Below are 24,979 nucleotides of genomic sequence, written 5' to 3'. Positions count from 1 at the left end.
ATTGGGTTGAGGTCGGGTGATTGTGGAGGCCAAGTCATCTCATGTAGCACTCCATCACTCTCCTTCTTGATCAAATAGCCCTTACACAGCCTGGAGGTTTGTTGGGTCATTGTCCTGTTGAAAAACATATGATAGTCCCACTAAGCGCAAACAAGACGGAAAGGCATATTGCTGCAGAATGCTGTGGTAGCCATGCTGGTTTAGTGTGCCTTGCATTCTAAATAAATCACTGACAGTGTCACCAGCAAAGCACCCCCACACCATCACTCCTCTATGCTTCACTATTGGAACCACACATGCGGAGATCATCCATTCACCTACTCTACGTCTCATGAAGACACGGCTGTTAGAATCAAAAATCTCAAATTTGGTCTCATCAGACCAAAGGACAGATTTCCACCGGTCCAATGTCCATTGCTGGTGTTTCTTGGCCCAAGCGAGTCTAAAGGACACTAATGGTGTCCTTTAGTAGTGGTTTCTTTGCAGAAATTTGACCATGAAGGCCTGATTCACACAGTCTCCTCTGAACAGTTGATGTTGAGAGGTGTCTGTTACTTGAACTCTGAAGCATTTATATGGGCTGAAATCTGAGGTGCAGTTAACTCTAATGAACTTATCCTCTGCAAGCAGAGATAACTCTGGGACTTACTTTCCTGTAGTGGTCCTCATGAGAGCCAGTTTCATCATATCAGTTGATGTTTTTTGCGACTGCACTTGAAAGTTCTTGAAATGTTCCGCAATGACTGACCTTCATGTCTTAAAGTAATGATGGACTGTGGTTTCTATTTGCTTATTTGAGCTGTTCTTGCCATAATATGGACTTGGTCTTTTACCAATTAGGGCTATCTTCTGTGTACCACCTCTACCTTGTCACAACACAACTGATTGACTCAAACGCATTAAAGAAGGAAAGAAATTCCACAAATTAACCCAAAGCTGAATGCATTGAAATGCATTCCAGGTGACTACCTCATGAAGCTGGTTGAGAAAATGCCAAGAGTGTGCAAAGCTGTCATCAATGAAAAGGGTGGCTACTTTGAAGAATCTCAAATGTGATATATTTTTTTGTTACTATATGATTCGATATGTGTTGTTTCATAGTTTTGATGTCTTCACTAGTATCCTACAATGTAGAAAATATTAAAAATAAAGAAAAATGAGTAGGTGTGTCCAAACTATTGACTGGTACTGTACACAGAAGACTGAAATATAACATAACATAATTTGCACAGAAACACCGGATTTCCGTCGTTAAAAAAAACAACATCTTTATGAATTATGAAATGATGAAAAAGATTAATAACATTCCACCGATGAGGCCAAATAAGGCGCTTTTGGTCATTGTGTAACGAGTGCGTGTCGGGAAGAAAGTTCAGGGAGTAGCGTTTTAATAAATGAAATAAATGTGAAACACAAACAATGCACCAACATGAAAAGAGAGTCAATGACACCTAAGGAAAGAACCAAGCAAGGGGAGTGACACATAAAGGGAAGATAATCAAGGAGGTGATGGAGTCCAGGTGAGTGTCATGAGGGGCAGGTGCTCGAGACGATGGTGACAGGTGTGCGAGATAATCAGCAGTCTGATGACCTAGAGGCCGGAGAGGGAGGAAACGTGACACATTGACTGCAAGCAAAGGCAGACGTCCAGGATTAGGCCTAATCTGTGTCCGCAAAATCACCCTGTGGAGTAATGGTAGTTTAGTTTAGTTTATATCACCAGGTTACTCCCCTCAGAAACTACCATCACTGTTTTTGGGGAACCATATACTGTAATGCACATGGAAAGGTTATCAAGGTAGTTAAACTACAATAGATGTGATTGGGAGGCAGGCTCCACGCAGGTTAAGCATGCAATCTAAATAAAGTGCTCATTTTTATATGTGCGTGTGAGTGTGCGTGAATCTCTGTCTGTGCAAGTGTGTGTGTGCCTCTCCCACAGCGGGTGCAGCCAAAGTGTGTTACACTAATGTAATTCTGTGGCCGTCCTCCAGCTAAAAACCTGGAGCAGTCTCCTCTACACTTCCCTCAATGTCACCTTTCCCTCTCTCTCTTCCACTCTCCTCTCGCATCCTCTCCCAGCCCCCTCTCTCAGTTTGTCATTTTTCATCATCTGTCTGTGTTTCCTAATCTCTGTCCTTTCTCCTGTCTGCGTCTCAATTCATCATCTCAACTTGGGTCTTGTGCTGAAGGTTACTGAGTCACTGAGAGAGAGAACAGGAGGAATAGATGATCACAGACACTGATGGAGGGGAGGGAGGGGGGTCTCTCTCTCTCTTTCTCTTTCTGCTGTGTTTCTTCTTCCCTGATCTTCGTTCTGGCTCTCCCTTTCACTCCTACCCTGACATCTCCCCCTCTCTCCTTCTCTCCTCCTCCTCCTCCTGGTGCTCTGTCATTTTGACAGCTGTCAATCACACACATACACGTGCACACAGGCACACACACACTGCCAAGGTAGCAAAAGCAGGGAGTTGCTGTGACCTGTGTGTACGTGTGTCTGTATGGATCTGCCAGGTGCTACCTCACGTAAGTGCCCTGTGTAAACATTAGCCCACCAGAGCACAAAGGATGTTGGCTAGCAGATCGCACAAATGTGAAATACTTAACCCTCACTCGTGCTGCTTGGCGGCACTAGTGAGGGTGGCCTATAGGGTGGCCTATGTATCATGCTCCAGCTGCACATATGAATGTACGCCCTCCATTCGTATGCTCGCTCAAAGAGAAACACATTAGTTGACGTTGTATGCTATCTGTACGCACATAAGGTCACATTCAGAGGTCCTGCATGCTCCACTAAACAAACTGGCTGCATTAAGGGCCTTGCATAGCCTGACCAGCCTGAGTACTGGCAGACTGTCTGAAATTCTAATCACCAAACACAGGCATTACTATTCTAACTATGCTTCCGACTATTCCTGCTAAGCTTTCTACACAGTTTTGGTCAAACCGTGAAGGCCAAAGCCATTTCTTAAATAAAAAAACAATTTGTATTATATTTGGATAAACACAATCTCTTTCTTACTTTTCAACACTCTTCCTCCACCTCTCTCTCTATCTCGTTCTCTTTGGCTGACTTTCTCAGTTTCGCTCGAAGTTAAATGATCCGTTTTTGCTCACCCTCACACATTCCTCTCCCTATCCCTTCCCTTTGTCATGATTTATTTATACATTACCCATCTTTTCTTGATAATCTCTCCCTCTTATCTTTCAATTTTCCCCCTTTGCCTCCCTCCATCTCGGCCTCCCTTTGTTCTCCTCCTTGTAAAGCACATCACCTCTCTATCTCCATTTCTGTGCTGCCGTTCGTTTCTCATTCCCTCCCTCACTGCCGCCTCTCCCTCTCCCCTTATCTCTTCCCCCCTATATCCCTTCATCTCTACTTCTTTTTCTCCCCTCTTCTCTATCTCTCCGCCTGGCTCGCTCTGCATTCCTCACTCGCTCCCGCCCTCCGTGCTGTCCCCCTGCCCCTGACTGAAATTAAAACCTGACTGCGTTGGCTTGGCGTGTCCACCTCTCCCGCCAAGGCCCGGCCATATGGGCCTAAGAAATAGACCTTGAAGAATAAGATAAAGTACATGAAAACTGCCACGGACTCGCGGCTCTGTGGGCACTGTATATTTTTAGATAACCATTTAACATTTTTACAAGCTGTTTCTGTGCCTCTCTTTCTCCACCCTCCTCTCTCTTACTCTCCCATTCTCCCTCTCTCTCTCCTTCTCCTCTCACTCTCTTTCTCTCTTTCTGTCTCTCCCATCCCCCTCCCTCTCTTTCTCTCCCTCTCCCCTCTCTCCCTCTCCTCTCACTCTATCTTTCTCTCTTTCTCTCTCTCCCATCCCTCTCCTTCTCTCCCTCTCCCCTAACTCTCACCCCCCTCTCTCTCTCTTCTCTCTCTCTCTCTGGTCTCAATCTGACAGTGAAGCAAGAGTCTGCAGTGATTAACACTGATTAAAGTAGTTACAGGGCTCTCTCATTCTCTGTGTGTGTGTGTGTGTGTGTGTGTGTGTGTGTGTGTGTGTGTGCGTGTGTGTGTGTTAGACTGAATCTGTCACTCATCTGGCCAGGGTATTAGATTAGTGAGCGGCACAGCTGTAGGATCCTGGCAGTTCAGATGGTTCAGTGTTTGTGTGTTTGTTGTATGTACATGTGGGTGTGCACGTGCGTTTTCCCCTTTGTCTCATTCTCACCTTGTCTTGTTTCGACAACGACCACATTCACAGATGAACACAACCACAGTTTTAACCCAGAAGTGTAATATCGACTATCTGCAGTCTGTAAAATGACCTCATCCATCTTTTTCTACTATGCTATTAGTCCCTCGAAATACAGTGCCTTGCGAAAGTATTCGGCCCCCTTGAACTTTGCGACCTTTTGCCACATTTCAGGCTTAAAACATAAAGATATAAAACTGTATTTTTTTGTGAAGAATCAACAACAAGTGGGACACAATCATGAAGTGGAATGACATTTATTGGATATTTCAAACTTTTTTAACAAATCAAAAACTGAAAAATTGGGCGTGCAAAATTATTCAGCCCCTTTACTTTCAGTGCAGCAAACTCTCTCCAGAATTTCAGTGAGGATCTCTGAATGATCTAATGTTGACCTAAATGACTAATGATGATAAATACAATCCACCTGTGTGTAATCAAGTCTCCGTATAAATGCACCTGCATTGTGATAGTCTCAGAGGTCCGTTAAAAGCGCAGAGAGCATCATGAAGAACAAGGAACACACCAGGCAGGTCCGAGATACTGCTGTGAAGAAGTTTGTGGCAAAAGGTAGCAAAGTTCAAGGGGGCCGAATACTTTCGCAAGGCACTGTACAAATGGTCCCATATTAGGTTACATTGAAGTGTTTGTTCTGCCCATTGAAGGTGTTGATGTCTTACTGGCTGTGTCTCAAATGGCACCAAATGGGGCCTGGTCAAAAATATTACACTATATAGTGAATAGGGTGCCCGGGAGGGAGGAGAGGGAAGAGAGAGAGGGGGGGAGAGAGAGAGAGAGAGAGAGAGAGTAAGGGGGTAGAGAGAAGGGGATAGAGAGAGAGAAAGAGAAGGGGGAGAGAGAGAAAGAGAAGAGGAGAGAGAAAGAGAAAGCGAAGGGGAGAGAGAGAGAGAGAGGGAGGAGGAAGAGAGAGAGGGAGGGAGAGGTACAGACATAGAGGGGGGGTGGAAGGGAGAAAGAGAGAGGAGAGAGAGCGAGGGAGGAAGGAAGAGAGAGAGAGAGAGATATCTCAGTGCTGTGTCCTCCCAGATTTAGCCATATGGATAGCCTATCTAAAGTGTTAGTGTTGTCTGGGCTACAGTACTACAGCCCAGCCCAGGCCAAATCAGATCAGGCCCCACAGCAAAGAAAGACAACACAGCCGAGGCTTCGTTCCAATCTTCTTCAAAAACTCCCCAATGCGGAGGTGTGACAACGTGACAGGCAGGGATCCGCTGCCCACGAGAGAGAGAGAGAGAGAGAGAGAGAGAGAGAGAGAGAGAGAGAGAGAGAGAGAGAGAGAGAGAGAGAGAGAGAGAGAGAGAGAGAGAGAGAGAGATTTTTTTTACACCAATTATCTAATGTGTGATCTTGGGGGTTGTCCTCGTAACTGCCTGTCATCTCTGCTGGGCTCTTGTCGTGGTCTATCATTTTTAATCTTCTCTGTTATCTCCTGCTTCTCAGCTGGTGTCACTGCATATGTCTGAAATGGCACCCTGGTCCCTTTATAGTGAACAAAGCCCCATAGGGCTCTAGTCAAAAGTGGTGCACTATATAGGGTATAGGGTGCCATTTGGGATGCACACACTGTGCTGTAGTTTGGGGGCCGGGCATTTCCATGATGAGATGGCAAAGCATACGCATTCATTCATTAATATGATCACCATAGCCACCTGCTACACACTACAAAATGGACTTTATAAATTAGATTTTAGGATAATATAAGATTATACATTGTGCCATATGACCAATTCTGGAGTGGGATTTCAATGATGGGGGGTTTTGTGAATTTGGAAAGTATGAGATTATTGTTGGGTATTATTATGCTTGCACTTGGTTTAGCACATACTTATCCCTCCCTCTGCCATGTAATTCCAGCTAACGCCTGTCTTTGTCTTCTCGATATGGTTGGACGTCCTTGACCAGCCAGCCACTCAACTGTTTATTGATTGATTGATGGATTGGTTTCATTTATTGCCATAGACTTTATTGTGTCAAAATGCACATACACAGAGTACATACATTTTTTTACTTATCAGGGATGACACAAAGCCAATGACTTACTTCCATTGTGGTCCCTTATTTCCATTCATAAGAACCTTGAATCTATATTAGAAAAATACAAAATAAAGTTTCAATCAGCCTACAGCATAACTACACTTGCAGACCGTCTTTACCTGGGTATTGCATAGACACAGAGCCAGAATAAAGAACTTGCCTTGGAGGAAACCTTGACATACTGTAGGTACACCCACTTTAATGCTTTATCACAGAGAATACCTTGGGAATACATGAACGTATATATTCTCGCCTGTTATGTATGGTCTTTATGTCATGGCCCTGGGAAAGAGAGAGAGAGAATGAACGAGGGAGAACGAGGTAGAACGAGAGAGAGCAAGTACGAGAGAGAGCGAGAGAGAAAGAGAAAGGGAGAAAGAATATAGAATATAGAGAGAGAAGAGAGAGAGAAAGAGAGAGGGAGAAGGAATATATCATATATATATATATAGAGAGAGAGAGAGAAAGAGAGAGAGAGCAAAACCAGGTGTTCTAGTGCCAGTCAATTATTCAGGAAGCGAAATATGGTCTATCTTCCACCGCTCTGGCTGCTCTAAACCTGTATGGCCTGAACTCAACTCATACCAGGATACAGATTTAGTCGCTACCTGAGTAGTTCTCCTCAGCACTGCTGCTGTGTGCTGTAGTATGTGGCGTTTAGCATTATCGGTGCCCTCCTGTGTAACGTGTAAATAAGTACCCGGGGCGTTTTCGCTTGGCTGTGGCTGTAGGTTGTTTGGGCAAACATATATTTTAAAGGGACAGGTTATTTTAAGAAGGGATGAAATATTCATGGAGGCAGAGAGAGGCTTGCCCTGAAGCATACATACTGTGTGTTTTTCTCCTATTTCTGTGTGAATATGTTGGAATCCTTTTCACACAGTGTGCTTTCTGGGACATATATGGGTAACTGTATGTGGACAGTGTCTGTAAAAGGATAAGCAACGTATGTGTGTTGATATGCTCACGAGCACAGCTTTGCATACCGTGTGTGTGTGTGTGTATGCACGTTTGCGTAAATCTCTGCGGTTGTTCTGGCTCAGACATAAAAGGCCACGTTACTCTATTGGGTATCCTGAGGTTGGCACTGTGATGAAGGCCCAGACTAAATATGGGTAGCACTCTTTCTCTCTCTCTCTCTCCCTATCTATCCCTCTCTCTCATGATCAATCTTGCTCCCCTCTCTCTCTCTTCCTATCTATCCCTCTCTCTCATTATTTGTCTTGCTCCCGCCCTCCCTCTCTTCCTTCCTTCCTTCCTTCCTTCCTTCCTTCCTTCCTTCCTTCCTTCCTTCCTTCCTTCCTTCCTTCCTTCCTTCCTTCCTTCCTTCCTCTCTCTCTCTCTCTCTCTCTCTCTCTCTCTCTCTCTCTCTCTCTCTCTCTCTCTCTCTCTCTCTCTCTCTCTCTCTCTCTCTCTCTCTCTCTCTCTCTCTCAGTGCCAACCCAACGGAGAGGCTTAAAGAGTTCTGTTTAAGAAAGCTAACACCCCACTGTGGTAGACTTCCAATGAGAGCTGCATAGGCTCTCACACCCCACACTTCAAAGCTCATCCGTTGCTCTTTGAAACGTTGGAAGTGGGTATGGTTCTGTTGTCTGATGGCTTCAGTGTGTTTCTTCCTGGCTGTTTGCTGGCATTCTTTGTTCTTCGGCCCACGTGTTTGTCTACACAAGTCAAATGGAATGGAGTCTGTTGCACATGTTGTTAATGGCTGCTGTTCATACAAAGACCTGTACATAGCTAGACATGACCGGCCTTGTCGACCTGATAGCTACTGAGGTGAGGGGCTGGTTTGATGTTGATGATAATGTGGTCTGCGGTTGAGAGGGAAGATAGACGTACTGCCAAATTCTCTAAAACTACGTTGGAGTGAGGCATCACTACAGCCTCGGGTTCGATCCCAGGCTGTGTCACATCCAGCCGTGACTGGGAGACCCATGAGGCAGCGCACAATTTGCACAGCGTCGTCCGGGTTAGGGGAGGGTTTGGCCTGCAGCTCCTTGTCTCAGTGCCTCCTTGTGTTGGTCCGAGCACCTGCAAGCTGACTTCGGTTGTCAGTTGTTTCCTCTGACACATTGGTGCGGCTGGATTCCGGGTTAAACGAGCAATGTGCCAAGAAGCAGTGCGGCTTGGCAGAGTCGTGTTTCGGAGGATGCATGGCTCTCGACTTTTGCCTCTCCCGAGTCAATAGCGCAGTTGCACCGATGAGACAAGACTGTACGTACCAATTGGGGAGAAAAAGGGGATAAAAGTAAAAAGATGAATAATTAGACATTGGTGGCATTGTGTTGTGTTACAAAACTGCACATTTGAGTGGCCTTTTATTGTCCACAGCACAAGGTGCGCCTGTGTTATGAGCATGCTGTTTAATCAGCTTCTTGATATGCCACACCTGTCAGGTGTGTTTTATCAGAAATGCTCACCAACAGGGATATAAACAAATTTGTGCACAAAATGCGAGTAAAATAAGCTGCACATGTCTGTGCGAGTATGAGTGTCCACATACCTCCTCCAAGAGTTCTCTTACCCCTTGGCTCTTCTACACCGTTGTCTCATCAATGTGGCCTGTGGCCTGAGAGGAGACACGTCTACAGGATGAGCACTGTGCTCTCGTACGCCTCTGCCGCAACACATGTGCCTGACATTCCCACTGAGGTGGGCACTGTGGAGAATTCACTGTGATGAGAGCCTCCATTCTCTGACACAACCCATTTAGAGTGCGTTCTCAGAAAGCGAGCGGAGCGAACCTTTTGTATTGGTATCAACACAGCTCTTCTGAGAGAACGAGGGAATGGATAAAGAAAGAGAGAGAATGAGATCTGCTTTTCATCAGGAGGCACTTGGAGAATAAATAGAGGTGTGCCAGTGGCCTTTAAAATCCGCTCACAATTAGAGACTCACCTTCAGAGATAAGGGTTGTGTCCCAAATGGCATTCCATTCCTTATATAGTGCACTACTTTTGACCAGAGCCCATATGGCTCTGTGTCCGGTTTCCCAAAGGCATCTTAAGGTTCTACCATGGATGCTTTTGGAAAACCTGGCCCTGGTCAGAGGTAGTGCACAATATAGGGAATAAGATGCGGTCATACACTCCTCTCATACCTCTGTTGATAGAAAATAAATGATTATAGGCTAGTAGTCCTGTACTTCTAAAGTACCCTGTGAAGAAAGTCAATGCCTGGTATTTATTTGTTGTGGTGTGACATCACCTAGTGGTCTTTTACTATCAGCTCTCCACCAATCAAAGAGCGGCCTTCGTTTCCATCTGCCCCCATTAGTTGTTTTGCCTGAGAGAGACTATGCCATATACTGGCATCACTACAGTCATTGCACGGTATTCATAGAGTAGCTCCAATCTGCAGCCAAACCTGGCTCCACTAGCTATGGGGACCTGTTTCCCTAATGTGTGCAGTCAGACAGAAATACACAGACTAGTGATGTGTGCGTGTGTGTGTGTGTGTGTGTGTGTGTGTAAAGTGTGTGTGTGTAAAGTGTGTGTGTGTGTAAAGTGTAGAGCAGCATCCACCACCACCACCCTGAGTCATCTCTGAATCATCACTATTACTCCAGTCAGATCTAGGGGTAATCCCAGGCCTGAAAGGCTGCAGCGTCTAGCTCTTTTTTCCCCACGCCTCAGCACTTGTTTTCAGCCTCCATTTTAGATCGAAACACAGTAAACTGCGCGCTAATTGCGAGGCTAACCCAATCAGCAGAGGGAGGATTGGCTGGAGACAGTGTGTACTTTTACTTGGAGACAATGAAATGACTTTTGGTGCTGAGGTACGAGGAAAAGCAACAGAGGCTGTCCCTGTCTCGCTAGCAGAGGAAGAAATTGTTTCTGCATCACTATGTTACTGGTGCATTTAGTACACGGGTTTAACCTGTAAATCCATCATGGTGACCTTGAGGGAGATCATTGATGATGTCTTGATGATTTCCTTGTGATTGAATGAAGGTTGTTTGATGGTCAGACTAAGAAACCAACCTGAATGTGAGCGGCATACAGATACATTACCGACAGTCAATGTTACAGCATTGACATGAATGTAACGATAATGAACCATGTAATATATATATATTTTTACTTAACCTTTAACTAGTCAAGTCAGTTAAGAACAAATTATTATTTACAATGACGGCCTACCAGGGATGAGTGTGTTACACTGCCTTGTTCAGGGGCAGAATGACCCATTTTTTAGCTTGTCAGCTCGAGGATTCAATCCAGCAACCTTTTGGTTACTGGCCCAACGCTCTAACCACTAGGCTACCACTAGGCTATTACCACTAGGCTATAGTGGTAATGAATCATGTCACGGTGTTGACCATTTTGTGTATGCGTATCAAATATTGAAAGGTTTGGTTGGATATGTTGGTAAGACATTGCCTGGCTACCCAGACTCCTTGCTCCAGCCAAATGCTACGCCACGCCCACGGATGTTAGTTTCATCTCCAAAATGATTCTGGATTTGAGTACCTTCCTGACACATTCGGGTCCGTCTGATTGGTCCAGAAAACAATGGGTTGGGCAAGAGCCAGAACACACGTGGGTAAAGCTGCGGTTTGAAAATTAGTTTTGATGCTCTGACAGGAGACTATATAATCACTGATTACTTTGTTTTATGTAATGCCCCTCGTGCCCCTCGTCACCATAAACGACTTCAGCGGAAGAATTTAGTGTGAGTCGTCAGGCTAGTGATCTACTGTTACTAACAGTCAATGCTGTTACTGTGACGGTACTGACAGTGACTGACAGTGATGGCCATTTTGTTTATGCTCATTCACAATGGAGGTTGGTTTAGTTGTAAATGGGATTTTAATTTAGATATTCCACTGCGGAAGCAGACCCTTAGTTTCTGTCCACTGTTGTCTGTTTGCAGTTTCTTTGTCATTCATTGAAAGCGGCTGTATTCTCAAAATACGTTTTAGTGGAGACAGTGGTGGAAGGTACAGTAGTGCTCTCTTTGTCTTTGTCTCTCGTCTCTCCCCCTCACTCCCCTCTCTCTAGGCTGTCTTCACCAGCTTGTGTCGGCTTCACTAACGAGGAGTGCTTTCCCACGCACAGGAAGAGGATGATGATACAGCAGAAACGACACAGAGACAAGGCAGAGCGGGGTTGGAAAGGGAGAGGAAGAGAAAGAGCGGCACCATCACTCTTTTCCCCCCGTGCACTTTACTACATACTATATGTGTATCCCTGGGGTGCACTACATCTCTGTCTCTCCCTCTGCCTCCCTTTCTCTCCATTTTGTTTTCACTTGTTTGTCTTCTTCACTGTATCTCTTTCTCCTGTTTAGATTCCCCCACTAGCGCTCCCCATCTTCCTTTCTCCCTCTATTTGTTGTTACATCTTCTGCCCTCCTCCCTCCCTATGCATTTCTATCCCATTTGCATCCAAGATTCCCCGTAATCACATTCACCATCTTTCCTCTTCCTTTCCCTCTTACAGGTCTCTTACTCTATTTTCCTCCCTCTCACCTCTTCCCCTCAATCTCTCTCTCTCTCTCTCTCTCTCTCTCTCCATCTCGCCCCCCCTCTCTCTCTTTCCCCTCTCGTTTTCCTTCCTCTCTCCCTCTCTCATTTTTTAAATCTTCCAATCTCTCTCCCATCTCTCCCTCTCTCTCTAAATATAGTCCCTTTGAAGCATGCCTGTGTTGTTTCTTTTTTGCAACACTGTGAGACAAATATCTGTCATCCAACATCTGAGAGAGGAGTGGGCTACGAGCGAGGAGATATTGTAAGATTTATGGCAGGGAAAGAACAGTGGTTAAGGGATATGATATTGCTCTGTTTTAGCATGTGTGTAATGGCAAACGAGGACAAGGGGAAAGATGAAGAGAGACGGAGCGAGGCTGAAGTAGGAAAAGACACAGAAAAGGAGTTACTCTACTACGCTATAATGAGAGAGAGGGAGAGAGAGGGGTTGTGACATTTCTGATCCTCATTTTTTAATTGAATAATAATCTCTCTTGAGAACTGACCTAGTATTGTGTGTGTGAGTGGGTGTGTGCGTTTGCTTGCATTGCACGTGTGTGCGCTTGTGAGCGTTGGCGCGCGCGCGTGTGAGGTTTCGCTCGTGTGCGTGTACGTTTGCTCATTTTGTGTGTATGTGAGAGAGGAGAGTGAGATTGTAAGAGAAAAGAGAGAGAGAGAGAAAAAACCCTAGGGCTGAATGCAACTCAATACTGCCACCTACTGTTACATAATAGTCAATACAGCTGCAGTTGTTTCAGATTTCCCCTGCCATTTATCCTGACACAGAGTCCCACCCACAGCTAAGGATTCCTCACATCTCATCAATTGTCCTCTCTATCCCTTCAGGATAGGTGTAATAATATAATAAAAAAAGTATAATAATACTTCGTACAATTACGATAATGAATATACATAGTATGATAAACAGCCAGCCCACTGGGCACAGACGGCAGTTCAACGTCTTGTTTTGATTTACATTTGGTTGAGGTGTCAACTAACCTGAATTCAACGTAAAATCAGCAACATGCCATTGGATTTAGGTTATAAGTTGGGTGAAAAAAATGTCAACGTTGATGACTTTTTGCTCATCAAATCAGTTGTCCGCGTTGATTCAACATCGTCACATTGAATTTAATTGGTTTGAAATGATGTGGAAACAACGTTGATTCAAACCAGTTTTTGCCCAGCGGGATGTCAAGCCATGTCGTGGTGGAAGGATGTTACATTATGTCACAATCATCTTCTCTCCTAAGGCTACAGGAACACAAGTATTTTGATACACCCGCAATAACATCTGCTGAACATGTTTAAGAGACTAATAAAATAGGATTTGATTTACAGTGATGACTGTATACACACATGCATGGATGCACGCACACACGCGCACACTTCACATGTCCCAACCCAAGATTGATCTTCTGTACCTGCTAACACACTGGTACAGTGTGTTCGGTCAGCGCAGGCACATGGAACCTAGCCCCTTCACGTCAGTGTATCCCTCCTCCCCGTGGTAGAAGAGCCACTTAGCCAATTACCTGATCTTCTTCCGCTTCACTCCAGACTATGTCATGAGAATGGCAGGGACTCAAAACATGAAAAGTAGCACACCTAAACTGATATCTGGTGTTTGAAAGGTTTTCAATGTTAACCCACTGAAAGTGATGATACACGGAACTTGCTTCAAAACAGAATAGAAGTACCTTATTTGGAGAGATTTGAAACAGGAGGAGACAGTAGTGAATGTGTGGAACAGGCGGATGCGGGAATTTCTTTGTAATTTTAGACAACTCAACCACACAGCCACACTGTAAAAACAAATTTGGGTGCGAATTGAAATTGGAAAAAACAAGAACAATCAACATATTTTATACTTAATCAAAATAAATGTCATTTCAATAATTTGATCATTTCATTTTACCCAAAAATGTAATACTAAATCCAACTTAACGTTGCTCAAAATATAAGTATCGTTTATGAAGATAACCAAATATAGAGAACATTTTGTGATTTAACTCATTGGAAGACTGGTTTTAATCTCCTTGCACTTCCTATCTTGCCACATGACTCTAGCCAACATTTTTAGACTAGGATTCTTATACACAATGTTGTATGTTCGAAGAAAGAAAAGTAATTCTAGATTAGTATTAATCAGCCTGTTGTTCCATGAGGTGTATCCTCATGGGGAGACAGGGTAGCCTAGTGGTTAGTGTTGGACTAGTAACCGAAAGGTTACAAGTTCAAACCCCTGAGCTGACAAGGTACAAATCTGTTGTTCTGCCCCTGAATAGGCAGTTAACCCACTGTTCCTAGGCTGTCATTGAAAATAAGAATTTGCTCTTAACTGTTTTGCCTAGTTAATTAAAGTTAAATAAATCCTGCAACACCTTCTGTAGTTTCTGCTGGTGCATTGAGCACTGTGCTAAATAATGTTGAACAAAATATAGACTAAACTATGTAGATATAGAAATCAACATTAAAATAGTCTAGAAGAAGTGATCTAATTCTGCACTAGACAGGATTTGAAACACCATGATAGTGTTGAGAAGCTATAGAGAGAGGAATAAACACCAAAAGAGTAGGTGTTTATTCCTGCCTTAAACAGAACTTGAATCACCAAAACAGTGTTTTCAACCATTGCTGGTAGTGCTCCCAGTCCCTGGCAAGGTGGTGTTACAACACACCATGTAATGATTCAAAACATCTCAGGATGATGCTTCAATACTCCAGCAAAGTTGTTTTCATCTCCCTCGTGTTGGTGGCAGCTCAGTTGCCACTAGTTTTGTTGTTAAAAGCACTTAATTGTAACAGGGTGAGTTTTATAGTATGCTGTTACTCATCCATGTATTTATTCTCTCTCATCTCTTTCTCTCCTATTTTTCTGACTTTATTTCCTCTTCCTCTCTCTCTCCTCTCTCACTCTCTCCTTCTCTCTCCTTCTCTCCTCTCTCTTCCTCTCTCTGTCCCTCCTGCTCTCATTCCCCCCCTCCCTCTCTCTCCCTCTCTCCGTCTCCCCACTCTCCAGTCTACGGAGGGAGGGCTACACAGTGCAGGTGGCAGTGAACGACTACCTGGACATCTACTGCCCGCATTACAACACTACCGCCACTAGCCAGCGGGGGACGCTGGAGCGCACAGTGGCTGAGCAGTACGTCCTCTACATGGTCAGCTACCGCGGCTACCGCACCTGCGACCCCCAGATGGGCTTCAAGCGCTGGGAGTGCAACCGGCCGCACGCGCCCCACGCACCCATCAAGTTCTCTGAGAAGTTCCAGCGCTACAGTGCCTTCTCCCTGGGCTACGAGTTCAACGTGGGTCACGAGTACTACTACATATGTGAGTGGAATATTGCTATACTAAGTCTCTATAAGAGTACAATATTTATGTAATGATGATTGTACTACTACATCTGTAAGCGGTGGAGCTGAGGTACTCTTCTCTATCTATAAATATTGTTGTAGTCGAGTAATGGAAATGGATTGCATGGACTATCTATATAGCGCTTTCCCAAGTGTACCAAGTGCAGGTACTTTACATTGTAAGTGGGAACTCAGTTCAGCCATTACCAATGTGTAGCACCCACCCACATACCTTAGTAAATTAGAGTTGGACTATTACAGCATATCTTTGTGAGTCGTTGAACTACATTAGTTAATTTAACTCTTACACCACAATCCTAAATATACTTCCTTCCTTGTGAATAAACATACCACTAATAGCTGTGTTAAACTGCTGTAATAATAGCAGTTTAACATTTCACTTTGTATTCGTTCCAAATGGCACCCTATTCCCTGTTTAGTGCACTATTTTTGACCAGGGCCTATAGGCTCTGGTCAAAAGTAGTCTACTATGTAGGGAATAGGGTGTCATTTGGAACACAAAACCATAGACTCTGAGTGTTAGTTCATAGGCTGGCCTATAGATGGCACATGGCTGACGTGTATCTGTATTCTGTTGAAGCCACGCCCACCCATCACCACGGCCACAGCTGCCTGAGACTGAGAGTCTACGTCTGCTGCTCCACAGGTGGGTCTCTCTCTCTGTTTCTTTCTTCCTCCCTCTTCCTCGTATACATGCACACACACAGTCACACACACTCTCACGCAGGCACTCACACACACCCAGCTGTGTTTTCGTGACATTTTCACCATGCAAAATCGTATTGTCCCTAACCCCTAAACCGAACCCTAACCCTTTACCTTAACCCCAAAACCCTAAACCTAACCCTAACCCCAACCCCAAAACCCTAAACCTAACCCTACCCCCAAAACCCTAAACCTAACCCTAACCCCAAAACCCTAAATCTAACTTCCAAAACCCTAAACTTAACCCTAACCCCAAAACCCTAAACCTAACCCTAACCCTTAACCCCAACCCCAAAAACCCTAAACCTAACCCAAACCCCAAAACCCTAAACCTAACACTAACCCCCAAAACCCTAAACCTAACACTAACCCCCAAAACCCTAAACCTAACCCTAACCCCCAAAACCCTAAACCTAACCCTAACCCCAAAACCCTAACCCTAACCCCTAAAACCCTACACTTAACCCTAACCCCGAAACCCTAAACCTAACCCTAACCCCAAAACCAAAACCCTAACCCCAAAACCCTAAACTTAACCCTAACCACCCTAACCTAACCCTAACCCCAAAACCCTAACCCTTAAGCTTAAAATAGCATTTGAACAAATGCAGGACCTGGAAAAAAATCCTACCTTTTCAGGACATTAAGGTGAAGTGTTACGACATTGGGGTCCTGATAATGTAGGAAAACACACGCACACACACACACACACACACACACACACACACAGGAGGCCTGAGGTTACAGCTTCTGACAGTGCTTTCCCAGTGTTCTTATAGTGAGGTTATTTCTACCTCACTCTGTTCCAGGGTTGTATGATGTTCTATGTTATTCTATGTTTCCAGGGCTTTGATAGTGATGTTCAGTGTTATTCTGGGTCTCAGTGCTCTGACAGTGTTTGATAGGAATGTGCTCTCTTCAATCCTGATGTGCTCTCTCTCTATCTGATGCTTTCCCTCTCTCTCCCCTATTCCTCTTCTCTATCTCTCCCCTCTCTCTGTTTCTCTCTCTCTCACCCCCACTCAACTCTCTCTGTGTTTCTGTGTTTCTGTCTCACACTCTCTCTCTCTCGCTTCTCAACATCTCCCCCTCTCGCTCATCTCTCTGATAGTTGATGCTCTCTCTGATAGTGACGTTCTGTGTTATTTTTACTCCAGTAGCCTCTCTCTCTCCTGCAGGCCTTTGATCAAAGCCCTGTGCTGAAAGCTCCCCCTACTTCTCTAACCTTGTCACCATTAATACATCCCACACTCAGGCCAGTGTCAGCTTCTGTGTACACATCACCTTAACCCCCTCTCTGAGTGTCAGGGCTAATCTATTGAAGTGTCCACTCGGATTGTGTGTGTGTGTGTGTGTGTGTGTGTGTGTGTGTGTGTGTGTGTGTGTGTGTGTGTGTGTGTGTGTGTGTGTGTGTGTGTGTGTGTGTGTGTGTGTGTGTGTGTGTGTCCGTGCGTGCGTGTTTTTGTAGAAAGTGTGTGTGTGTGTGTGTGTGCGTGCGTGTGTGTTTTTGTAGATAGTGCGTGTGTGTGTGTTTGTGTGCGTCCGTGCGTGCGTGATTGCATGTGTGTGGTAGTGTTTACTTTATAAACCACAACCTTCACTCTGAATGGTCTGCTTAATAGCCTATCATCTGAACCCAAGCGTTCTCTGCTATTCTCATTCCACTGTATCTCTGCCCTATCCCGTTTGTTTCGAGAGCATTCTTCTCTACAAATGCACACACTTACAATATGCCTCATATCTAACAGATTAACACACCGTACAGTAGCTCCCTATCAATGTGCTACATCCCTCTTTGCAGTGCAATATTATATGGGTAAGCAATGTGCATTCTCATTTAGAAATTCACTGAGCTGACGTTAATGTAATACCAAGTCAAGGCTATCAGTGTGTGTAATACTTTCCCTCTCAGTAAATATGCCTTCATCTTCTGCTCGATAGCTTCACCTCATAGGATATCTTCATGTACTGGACTGGAGTGTCCTGGCATTCACACAATTTGCGTCCAGAATGGCACCATATTCCCTTTATAGTGCACTACTTTTGACCAGGGACCATAGAGTGCAGTATATAGCACTATTTAAGTAGTGCAATGTATAAGGAATAGGGTGCCATTTGACGGGCAATATAGGGAATATGGTGCCATTTGAGACCTGGCCAAAAGTAGTGCACTATGTAGGGAAAAGGGTACCATTTGGGATGCAGTAACAGTGCAGTAGCCGCCCAGTTAGTGTGTAAAATAAGTAGTGTGGGCATTTTAATGACATTGTGTATTTGTGTTCCTCTCTCTCTAAGTCTCCCACGATGATGATTCCAGTCAGACCCCTCCTGACTACACATTCAGGCCCAATATCAAAATACACAACATCGGTGAGTACTCTCCCTGATGCTCTCTCGATCTCTTTCTGCATTTCACATTCTCTTTCTTTCTCTCTGTTACTCTTTCTCTCTCAAACACACACATACGCACACACACACAGTTGTCCTTCCTCAATTGTATCCTAGGTCTTCTAATGAATGGAAGATTCCTGTTTACCAAAGACTTGGAGGTGGAGGTGAACGAGTCGATGGTGCAATTGAGTGGTTATATAAACAACCTTGTCCTCCCTCTCCCTCTCCCTCTCCCTCTCTCTCTCTCTCTCTCTCTCTCCCTCTCCCTCCCCTCTCTCTCTCTCTCTCTCCCTCTCCCTCTCCCTCTCCCTCCCTCTCCCTCTCCCTCTCCCTCTCCCTCTCCCTCTCCCTCTCCCTCTCCCTCTCCCTCTCCCTCTCCCTCTCCCTCTCTCTCTCACAAAAGCCTTTCTTGCTGAGAACCATTTAGCTTTGGCTGCTTCTGGGAGCTTGTGGCCAGCCGAGACGGGGCTAAAAGAGTGTGACCCGCATGAGATTGAAACTCAAACCAGACTAGTCTGAGAGAAAGGCTCAATGGTGCCTGGATGGCTCCACAGAGCATCATAACTCATGACCAAGCTTAGGGAGAAAAAATGAAAGTAAACGCACATAGTCCAAACAATCCAGAATGCCTTGGGGAATCCTAATGCATCCTTCTGTACTTTGTGCATTAGTGACATCAACAGAAAGAGGACACAGTAGCAGTCATGACTCATGACCCATAAACACTTGCGTAACCCTGATGGCCTTGCTAGCCACACAGACCGCCCACTTGCTCACCCACTGGACCTGTCTTGGCCTTGGATTAGCTTTACCCCACCCTCTCTCTATTCTGATTGGTGTTTTTACTTCCTCTTCTGTCATATTTACAGTATGTTTCCTATTGGATGGGTCTCCATTTACCTTTATGTGAGTCAAAGGACACCCTAGAGCAGTGCTCCAGTTTACAACCCTGAGAACACCTACTGTAACAGCTCCAGTTTAGCTAGCACTACCTTACACAATCAGGAACACTATTCTATAGTACGAACTCACTCAACGCCCCTCCCGTACTGAGATAACATACTGATAAATACCTTGTCAACTAATCTCATAGAGTTAGATAAAGGACTCATCCTTGTATTTGTGCAATTTTTGCATCTGTGACAGCATGGGCAGCGCCATTGAGGCTATCTCTATGGTAAAGTAGTCAATGTTATTTTCTTTTGTGTTTGAAAACAGCATAAAGCTAATATTGGTGATATACCTCCACCTGCAGTGCTTAGAGACCTGAATCAAATCTTTTGTGCCATTCATTCATCGTGGCCACTAGATGGCGGTGAAAAAGCTTAAAGCCATTTAGTTACCATAGGCCATCCAATTTGAAGAAGAAGACAATGCTCTGGTCATTGGCTGATCGCTCCACACCCATAAGAATCCCCACCCAGTTGACTACTTTAAAATGGTGGAAGCCCTCAATGGCAATGTCCATGCTAAAAGGGGTTATATCCTATCTCTGTCTAACTCTATGGGTAAATCTACATTTCAGCTGGAACAGTCTGTTTACCATAGGCACTCAGGCCCTATCACTTTAACCATATGACTTTATTTACCCACGTCACTGGTGTGGATGTCAGGGCTATGTGTCATCGTCGTAGCCGACAGACATGTTTCGATGAATGGCTTTGACGTGGCAGAAGCACAGTCAAACCAGTCGAGTTGGATGCTGTTCCTTCTCTTGAGTCAACGAAAACAAAATTCCAGACATTTCCACAAAAAGTGGAATGAGACAGGTGCCAAGTGTCATTCTTCTGTGTCTATACTCGAATTCTCGCTGTATCAGTGTCACACCTTGTATGTGTTTCTCTAATCATGTTAACTCTTCACTGTCTGTCCCCATAGGGGCCTATAGGGAGGCTCAGGATTCTTCTCAGACATCCCAGGCTTACATTGAGAATGAGATGTATTTTTCCCTGTTCTCTCTCTTTCTCTTACCCTCCAGCTAATGTACGCTTGTGCCTAATCACTAGGTTTGTTCTATAGCAATTTCATTTAATTGCAAATCCTGCTAGATGAAGCTAAATCGGTAGAATAAAAAGATCCATACACTTAAAAAATGAACAACAAAGTGTGTTTATTCCTCCTCCCAAGAGGGAATAGGGCATCATATGTAGCAGCGCTGATGATAATTGGTGATTTGTATTAAATTGCTCTATGTTTGTTCTCTGTATTATTTGTATGCATTGCACAACATCGGCTGTAGATTGATTGAGTTAATGTGTAATTTGATGGTCTCTCTCTCTCTCTCTCTCTCTCTCTCTCTCCCTCTCCCCCCAGATGAATTTAACCCTGAAATTCCCAAACTGGAGAAGAGCGTCAGTGGCAGCAGCCCATCACGCGATCGCCTTCTGCTCACCGTGGCAACATTGCTCATCTCCGCCCTTCTGGTGTCCTAACAACTGTCTCCCAGAGTGACATCACATGGATACCTGGACCGCTTGGCCTGAAGGGCTCTTTATTCACTAACCATGGGTTCAATTAAAAAGTGGGAGTAAACCAAGGAAATGACACATAATTCAACCAAAAAAAAGCCAGAATTACAATCAATTCGACACAACCATAAAAAACAGTACTTACTCTCGGATCGTACTCACTTCAGGAGAGGCCTTTAAAATCTGTCGTTTTGCCCTTGAGCCAGGCAGTTAATCCCCTAAAACAACTGCTCCCCAGGTACCGATGACGTAGATTAAGGCAGCCCCCTGCACCTCTCTGAGTCAGGGTTGGGGTTAAATGCGACTGACTAGGTATCCCCTTTCACTTTCCTTTCCCTTTTTCAAGTCTATCTCAACTCACCTCTAATCACCGTTGGTACACAGTTTGAGCGACATGATGTCTTCGGGTTCATGCGTTGTCAGACATACACTATGTGCATATGTGCCACTGCATTTCATGCATTTGGTATGCCACCACAAGGTCCAATAGGAGAAAATGGCATTCAGACTTATAGACATGATACTTCCATCATACCTAGGCTGCCTCTGGCTACACATATGCAGTTAAAGTAGGACATGTGCAGTGGGATTTGTAATGGGATGTACACAACCATACAGGCGTATGGCTGCCTGTCCATCTGCTAAGGAACTCACATGACATTGCCTTCAGCTAGTCCCAATATGGAGAACCTTTGAGCTCTGTGGAGTAGGATGGACTGGGCTCCACTGAGCATGACCAATAGACTGGGGACTGTAGGCCTCCAATGGGCTTTGAGGACTGGACTCAGCTGGACTTGGCTGTGCTGCAGTACTGTGGACCATGCTGGACTCTGCCTGAGATTCGCTGTACTGTGCTATGCCATATACTTGCAGCCATTTCTCTACACTGCTGCCATTCTACCGGATGTTAACCCATCTTTTACTGTCATTGGTGGTGTTGACTGGAAATATTTTGAGAAAATCTCTATAAGGCTTTCGCGTACCATTATCCATCTCCTCCAGATATTCTCTGACCTTGGCTTTGTGGTGCATAGAAAGGTCCAAAGGCCAAAAAAGACGGTGCCCTCAAAGAACTGGTCCTAGATCTGTCCTAGATCTGAGACTCTGGACCTTTGCTTTTAGAGCTTTTCCAGAAGCACACATCGGTGTTTTTGCTATATACATTTATCCATTTACCCAACACTTTGAATAGGTTCCAGGTACCAACATTTTATCAATAGTCAACAGAGTGGTTTCTAATACCACAAATTACAATATGAAACATTTCACAACAACAAATTCCCTATAAATCCAGACCTGATTTATTTAAAAAAATTCCCATCACTTTTAAAGGTTCCTGAATCAGGGCTGGTCATTATTTCAATCCCAGCCACCGTGGTAACGACCCAATACAGTCGCCAGAGTGCCACAGGTGCCTGACTGTGATTTGTGTCACAGATTACTTTAGCCGCCATTTTGTAAACATGTGTGAATGTGCAAACAGACAGCAGTCCTCTGATGTACTGTTTTATACTATAAAGTCGGACAATATCAGGATTGCATTATCGATTAACATTTTCATTTTTTAAGCACGTTACTTATTGATTTGCTTGTTTATTTATGTACATTTTCAAGTATTTTTTTCATTAAGCTACTGTGCCAAACTCTAATTTTGTTTTGCTAAAGCATTTGCTTCTGTTAAGTCCAGTACATGGATATGTGCCGGTTAAGACTATTGAGGAGAGATGTAAAACTCTTCTTCTCACTTGTTAAAAAGCATCACTTTTAACCGTAAAATGTATGGCAACAGCACGGTACAGGTGATACCGGATAAAAGACGTCACCTCTTAAAGTGCTGAAGTTAAAAATTTTGACACAAGAAATGAGGATAGTGCATTGTAATGTGACTGTATATGCATACAGGTAGGGACAGAATGTATGTGTGTGTGTGTGTGTGTGTGTGTGTGTGTGTGTGTGTGTGTGTGTGTGTGTGTGTGTGTGTGTGTGTGTGTGTGTGTGTGTGTGTGTGTGTGTGTGTGTGTGTGTGTGTGTGTGTGTGTGTGGGTGGGTGGGAGAGAGAGAGAAAAGGCATATCCTTGCACATTTGTGTGAGTTATGTATGTATTAGGAGTGTGATTGTCCGCGCTTTTGAGTATGTGTGCATTTTAGACTTTTGGTATTCGTTGAAGGACTTGTTTGTAGGATCTGAATATGCAAGCGTGTATGAGAGAGAGAGAGAGAGAGAGAGAGAGAGGGAGTGTGTGCTTCAGTAATGTTAGTTTATGTTAGGATTTTTAAAAAGCATTTACTAACGTTGGAGACAACAATAATTGTGTTTACCTTTGACAAGAATAAATTAAAAAACATGTCAACTGAACTAAGAATGATGATTGTTAAAATAATGACAATAAAAATCTTGCTTTTAGCAAAAGTCTTCATACATGTATATCCTAAATGAATTTGTTTAGTTGCTACGTTGTTTCGTCAGGAACATTCTGTATAAGAATGTTCTCCACTTATATTTATTATCCTTCTTTGCTCTTCTTCTATCTCACCTGCACCTACCCTTGCCCTTCCCTTTCTCTTTCAGTTTGCATTTATATGTTTACCTTCCCTTTCTGTTTGGTCCTTGTCTGTCCCTGTTAAGATCTTGCTCCCCCTGTCCCTCACACTATATTATACTAATTTAAAGTATCCTACATATTAGGGCTGCACAATTATTTTTTTATTTTTTATTATTGCGAAATTGACGTGCAACTTCTTCATATACACTGAGCAAAAATATAAACACAACATGTAAAGTGTTGGTCCCATGTTTCATGAGCTGAAATAAAATATCCCAGAAATGTTCCATAAGCACAAAAAGCTTATTTCTCACAAATGATGTGCACAAATCTGTTTACAAACCTGTTAGTGAGCATTTTATCATTTGCCAAGATAATCCATCCACCTTATAGGTGTGGCATATCAAGAAGCTGATTAAACAGCATGATCATTACATAGGTGCACCTTGTGTTGGTGACCACTCTAAAACGTGCAATTTTGTAACAACAACACAATGCCACAGATGTCAACATTTTTGAGGGAGCGTGCAATTGGCATGCTGACTGCAGGAATGCTTACCAGAGCTGTTTCCAGAGAAAATAATGTTAATTTCTCTACCATAAGAGAACCGGCCTTACAGGCCACGTGTATAGCGTTGTGTGGACGAGCGGTTTGCTGACATCAATGTGCCCCATGGTTGAAGGTGGAGTTAAGGTATGGGCAGGCATAAGCTACATACAACAAACACAATAGCATTTTATCGATGGCATGTTCCAGTTCCAGCCAATAATCAGCAACTTCACACAGCCATTGAAGAGGAATGGGACAACGTTCCACAGGAAACAATCAATAATCAACAGCCTGATCAACTCTATGAGGCAAATGGTGGTCACACCAGATACTGACTGGTTTTCTGATCCACACCCCTTATTTTTTTTAAAGATATCTGTGACCATATCTGTATTCCCAGTCAGGTGAAATCCATAGATTAGAACCTAATGTATTTATTATTCCATTTTTTTCTCAGATCCTGCAGCCGTACTGCATACAGACATGCACCACCATCATCCTTTGTTATTTACCCTTTCAGCTTCAACATGATCACCTTCATCACATATACAGTGATATATCTACTTGAGGGCTCAAACCCAGCACCCATAAATCATAATGACAGCGTGGGGAAAAACAACCTACTGCTCCATCTCTCTATCTCTCTCCCCATTCGCTCGCTCTGCTCTCCACCAAACACCTGCAAGCTATTCATGTCTCCACACATCTATCTCCCTCAGTCTCTCTCTCTCTCTCTCTGTCCCTCCACCACTCTGTCCCTCGCTCCATGCGCCCTTATCAGTTTCGCTCTAATCTTTGTACGCAAACCAGAGAGAAGTCGACAAAAGGGATTGACACATCTTTCAGATGCAGTAATATCCATCACGTCAGAGAGTAAAGGGGGCAGATTAGATCTCTCTTTCATGTTTTATGTCAGTGTTTCCCAATCCTGGAACTGGGGAATCAAAATGTAGACATTTCTGTTTTTTGCCCTATCACTACTGTACTGCAATACACCTGATTCAGGCTCAATGATGAGCGTATTAGTTAAATCAGGTGTGTTAGTTAGTGCTAGAGCAACTAAAAAAAATCAGGTCACACTTTATTTGCATAGTCCATCTGTAGATGCTCAACAGACTATCTATAGACTATAACAGTAACATTTCAACCAACTATCTACTAACCCTAACCTTAGCCCTTACCTTAACCTTTAACCCTCTTCGTCTGTTTGTG

At 44.0% G+C, this 24,979-nt stretch overlaps 1 protein-coding gene across 1 annotated transcript in view; it reads left to right on the top strand.

Moving 5' to 3' along the window:
• The window catches only part of LOC112266629 (ephrin-A3-like), an 84,680-nt gene extending 61,211 nt beyond the window's left edge, over window positions 1-23,469 (top strand). The window contains exons 2-5 of the mRNA XM_024444292.2: window positions 14,756-15,066; window positions 15,691-15,756; window positions 18,111-18,185; window positions 20,520-23,469. Coding sequence (XP_024300060.1) covers window positions 14,756-15,066; window positions 15,691-15,756; window positions 18,111-18,185; window positions 20,520-20,638 — 571 coding nt within the window. The 3' untranslated portion in view covers window positions 20,639-23,469. The remainder of the gene's footprint in view (window positions 1-14,755; window positions 15,067-15,690; window positions 15,757-18,110; window positions 18,186-20,519) is intronic.
• The last annotated feature ends 1,510 nt before the right edge of the window (window positions 23,470-24,979 follow it).

The sequence above is a fragment of the Oncorhynchus tshawytscha genome, linkage group LG13, assembly GCF_018296145.1.
Source record: "Oncorhynchus tshawytscha isolate Ot180627B linkage group LG13, Otsh_v2.0, whole genome shotgun sequence".
Classification (NCBI taxonomy): Eukaryota; Metazoa; Chordata; class Actinopteri; order Salmoniformes; family Salmonidae; genus Oncorhynchus; species Oncorhynchus tshawytscha.
This window is presented reverse-complemented; position numbering and strand designations above follow the sequence as displayed.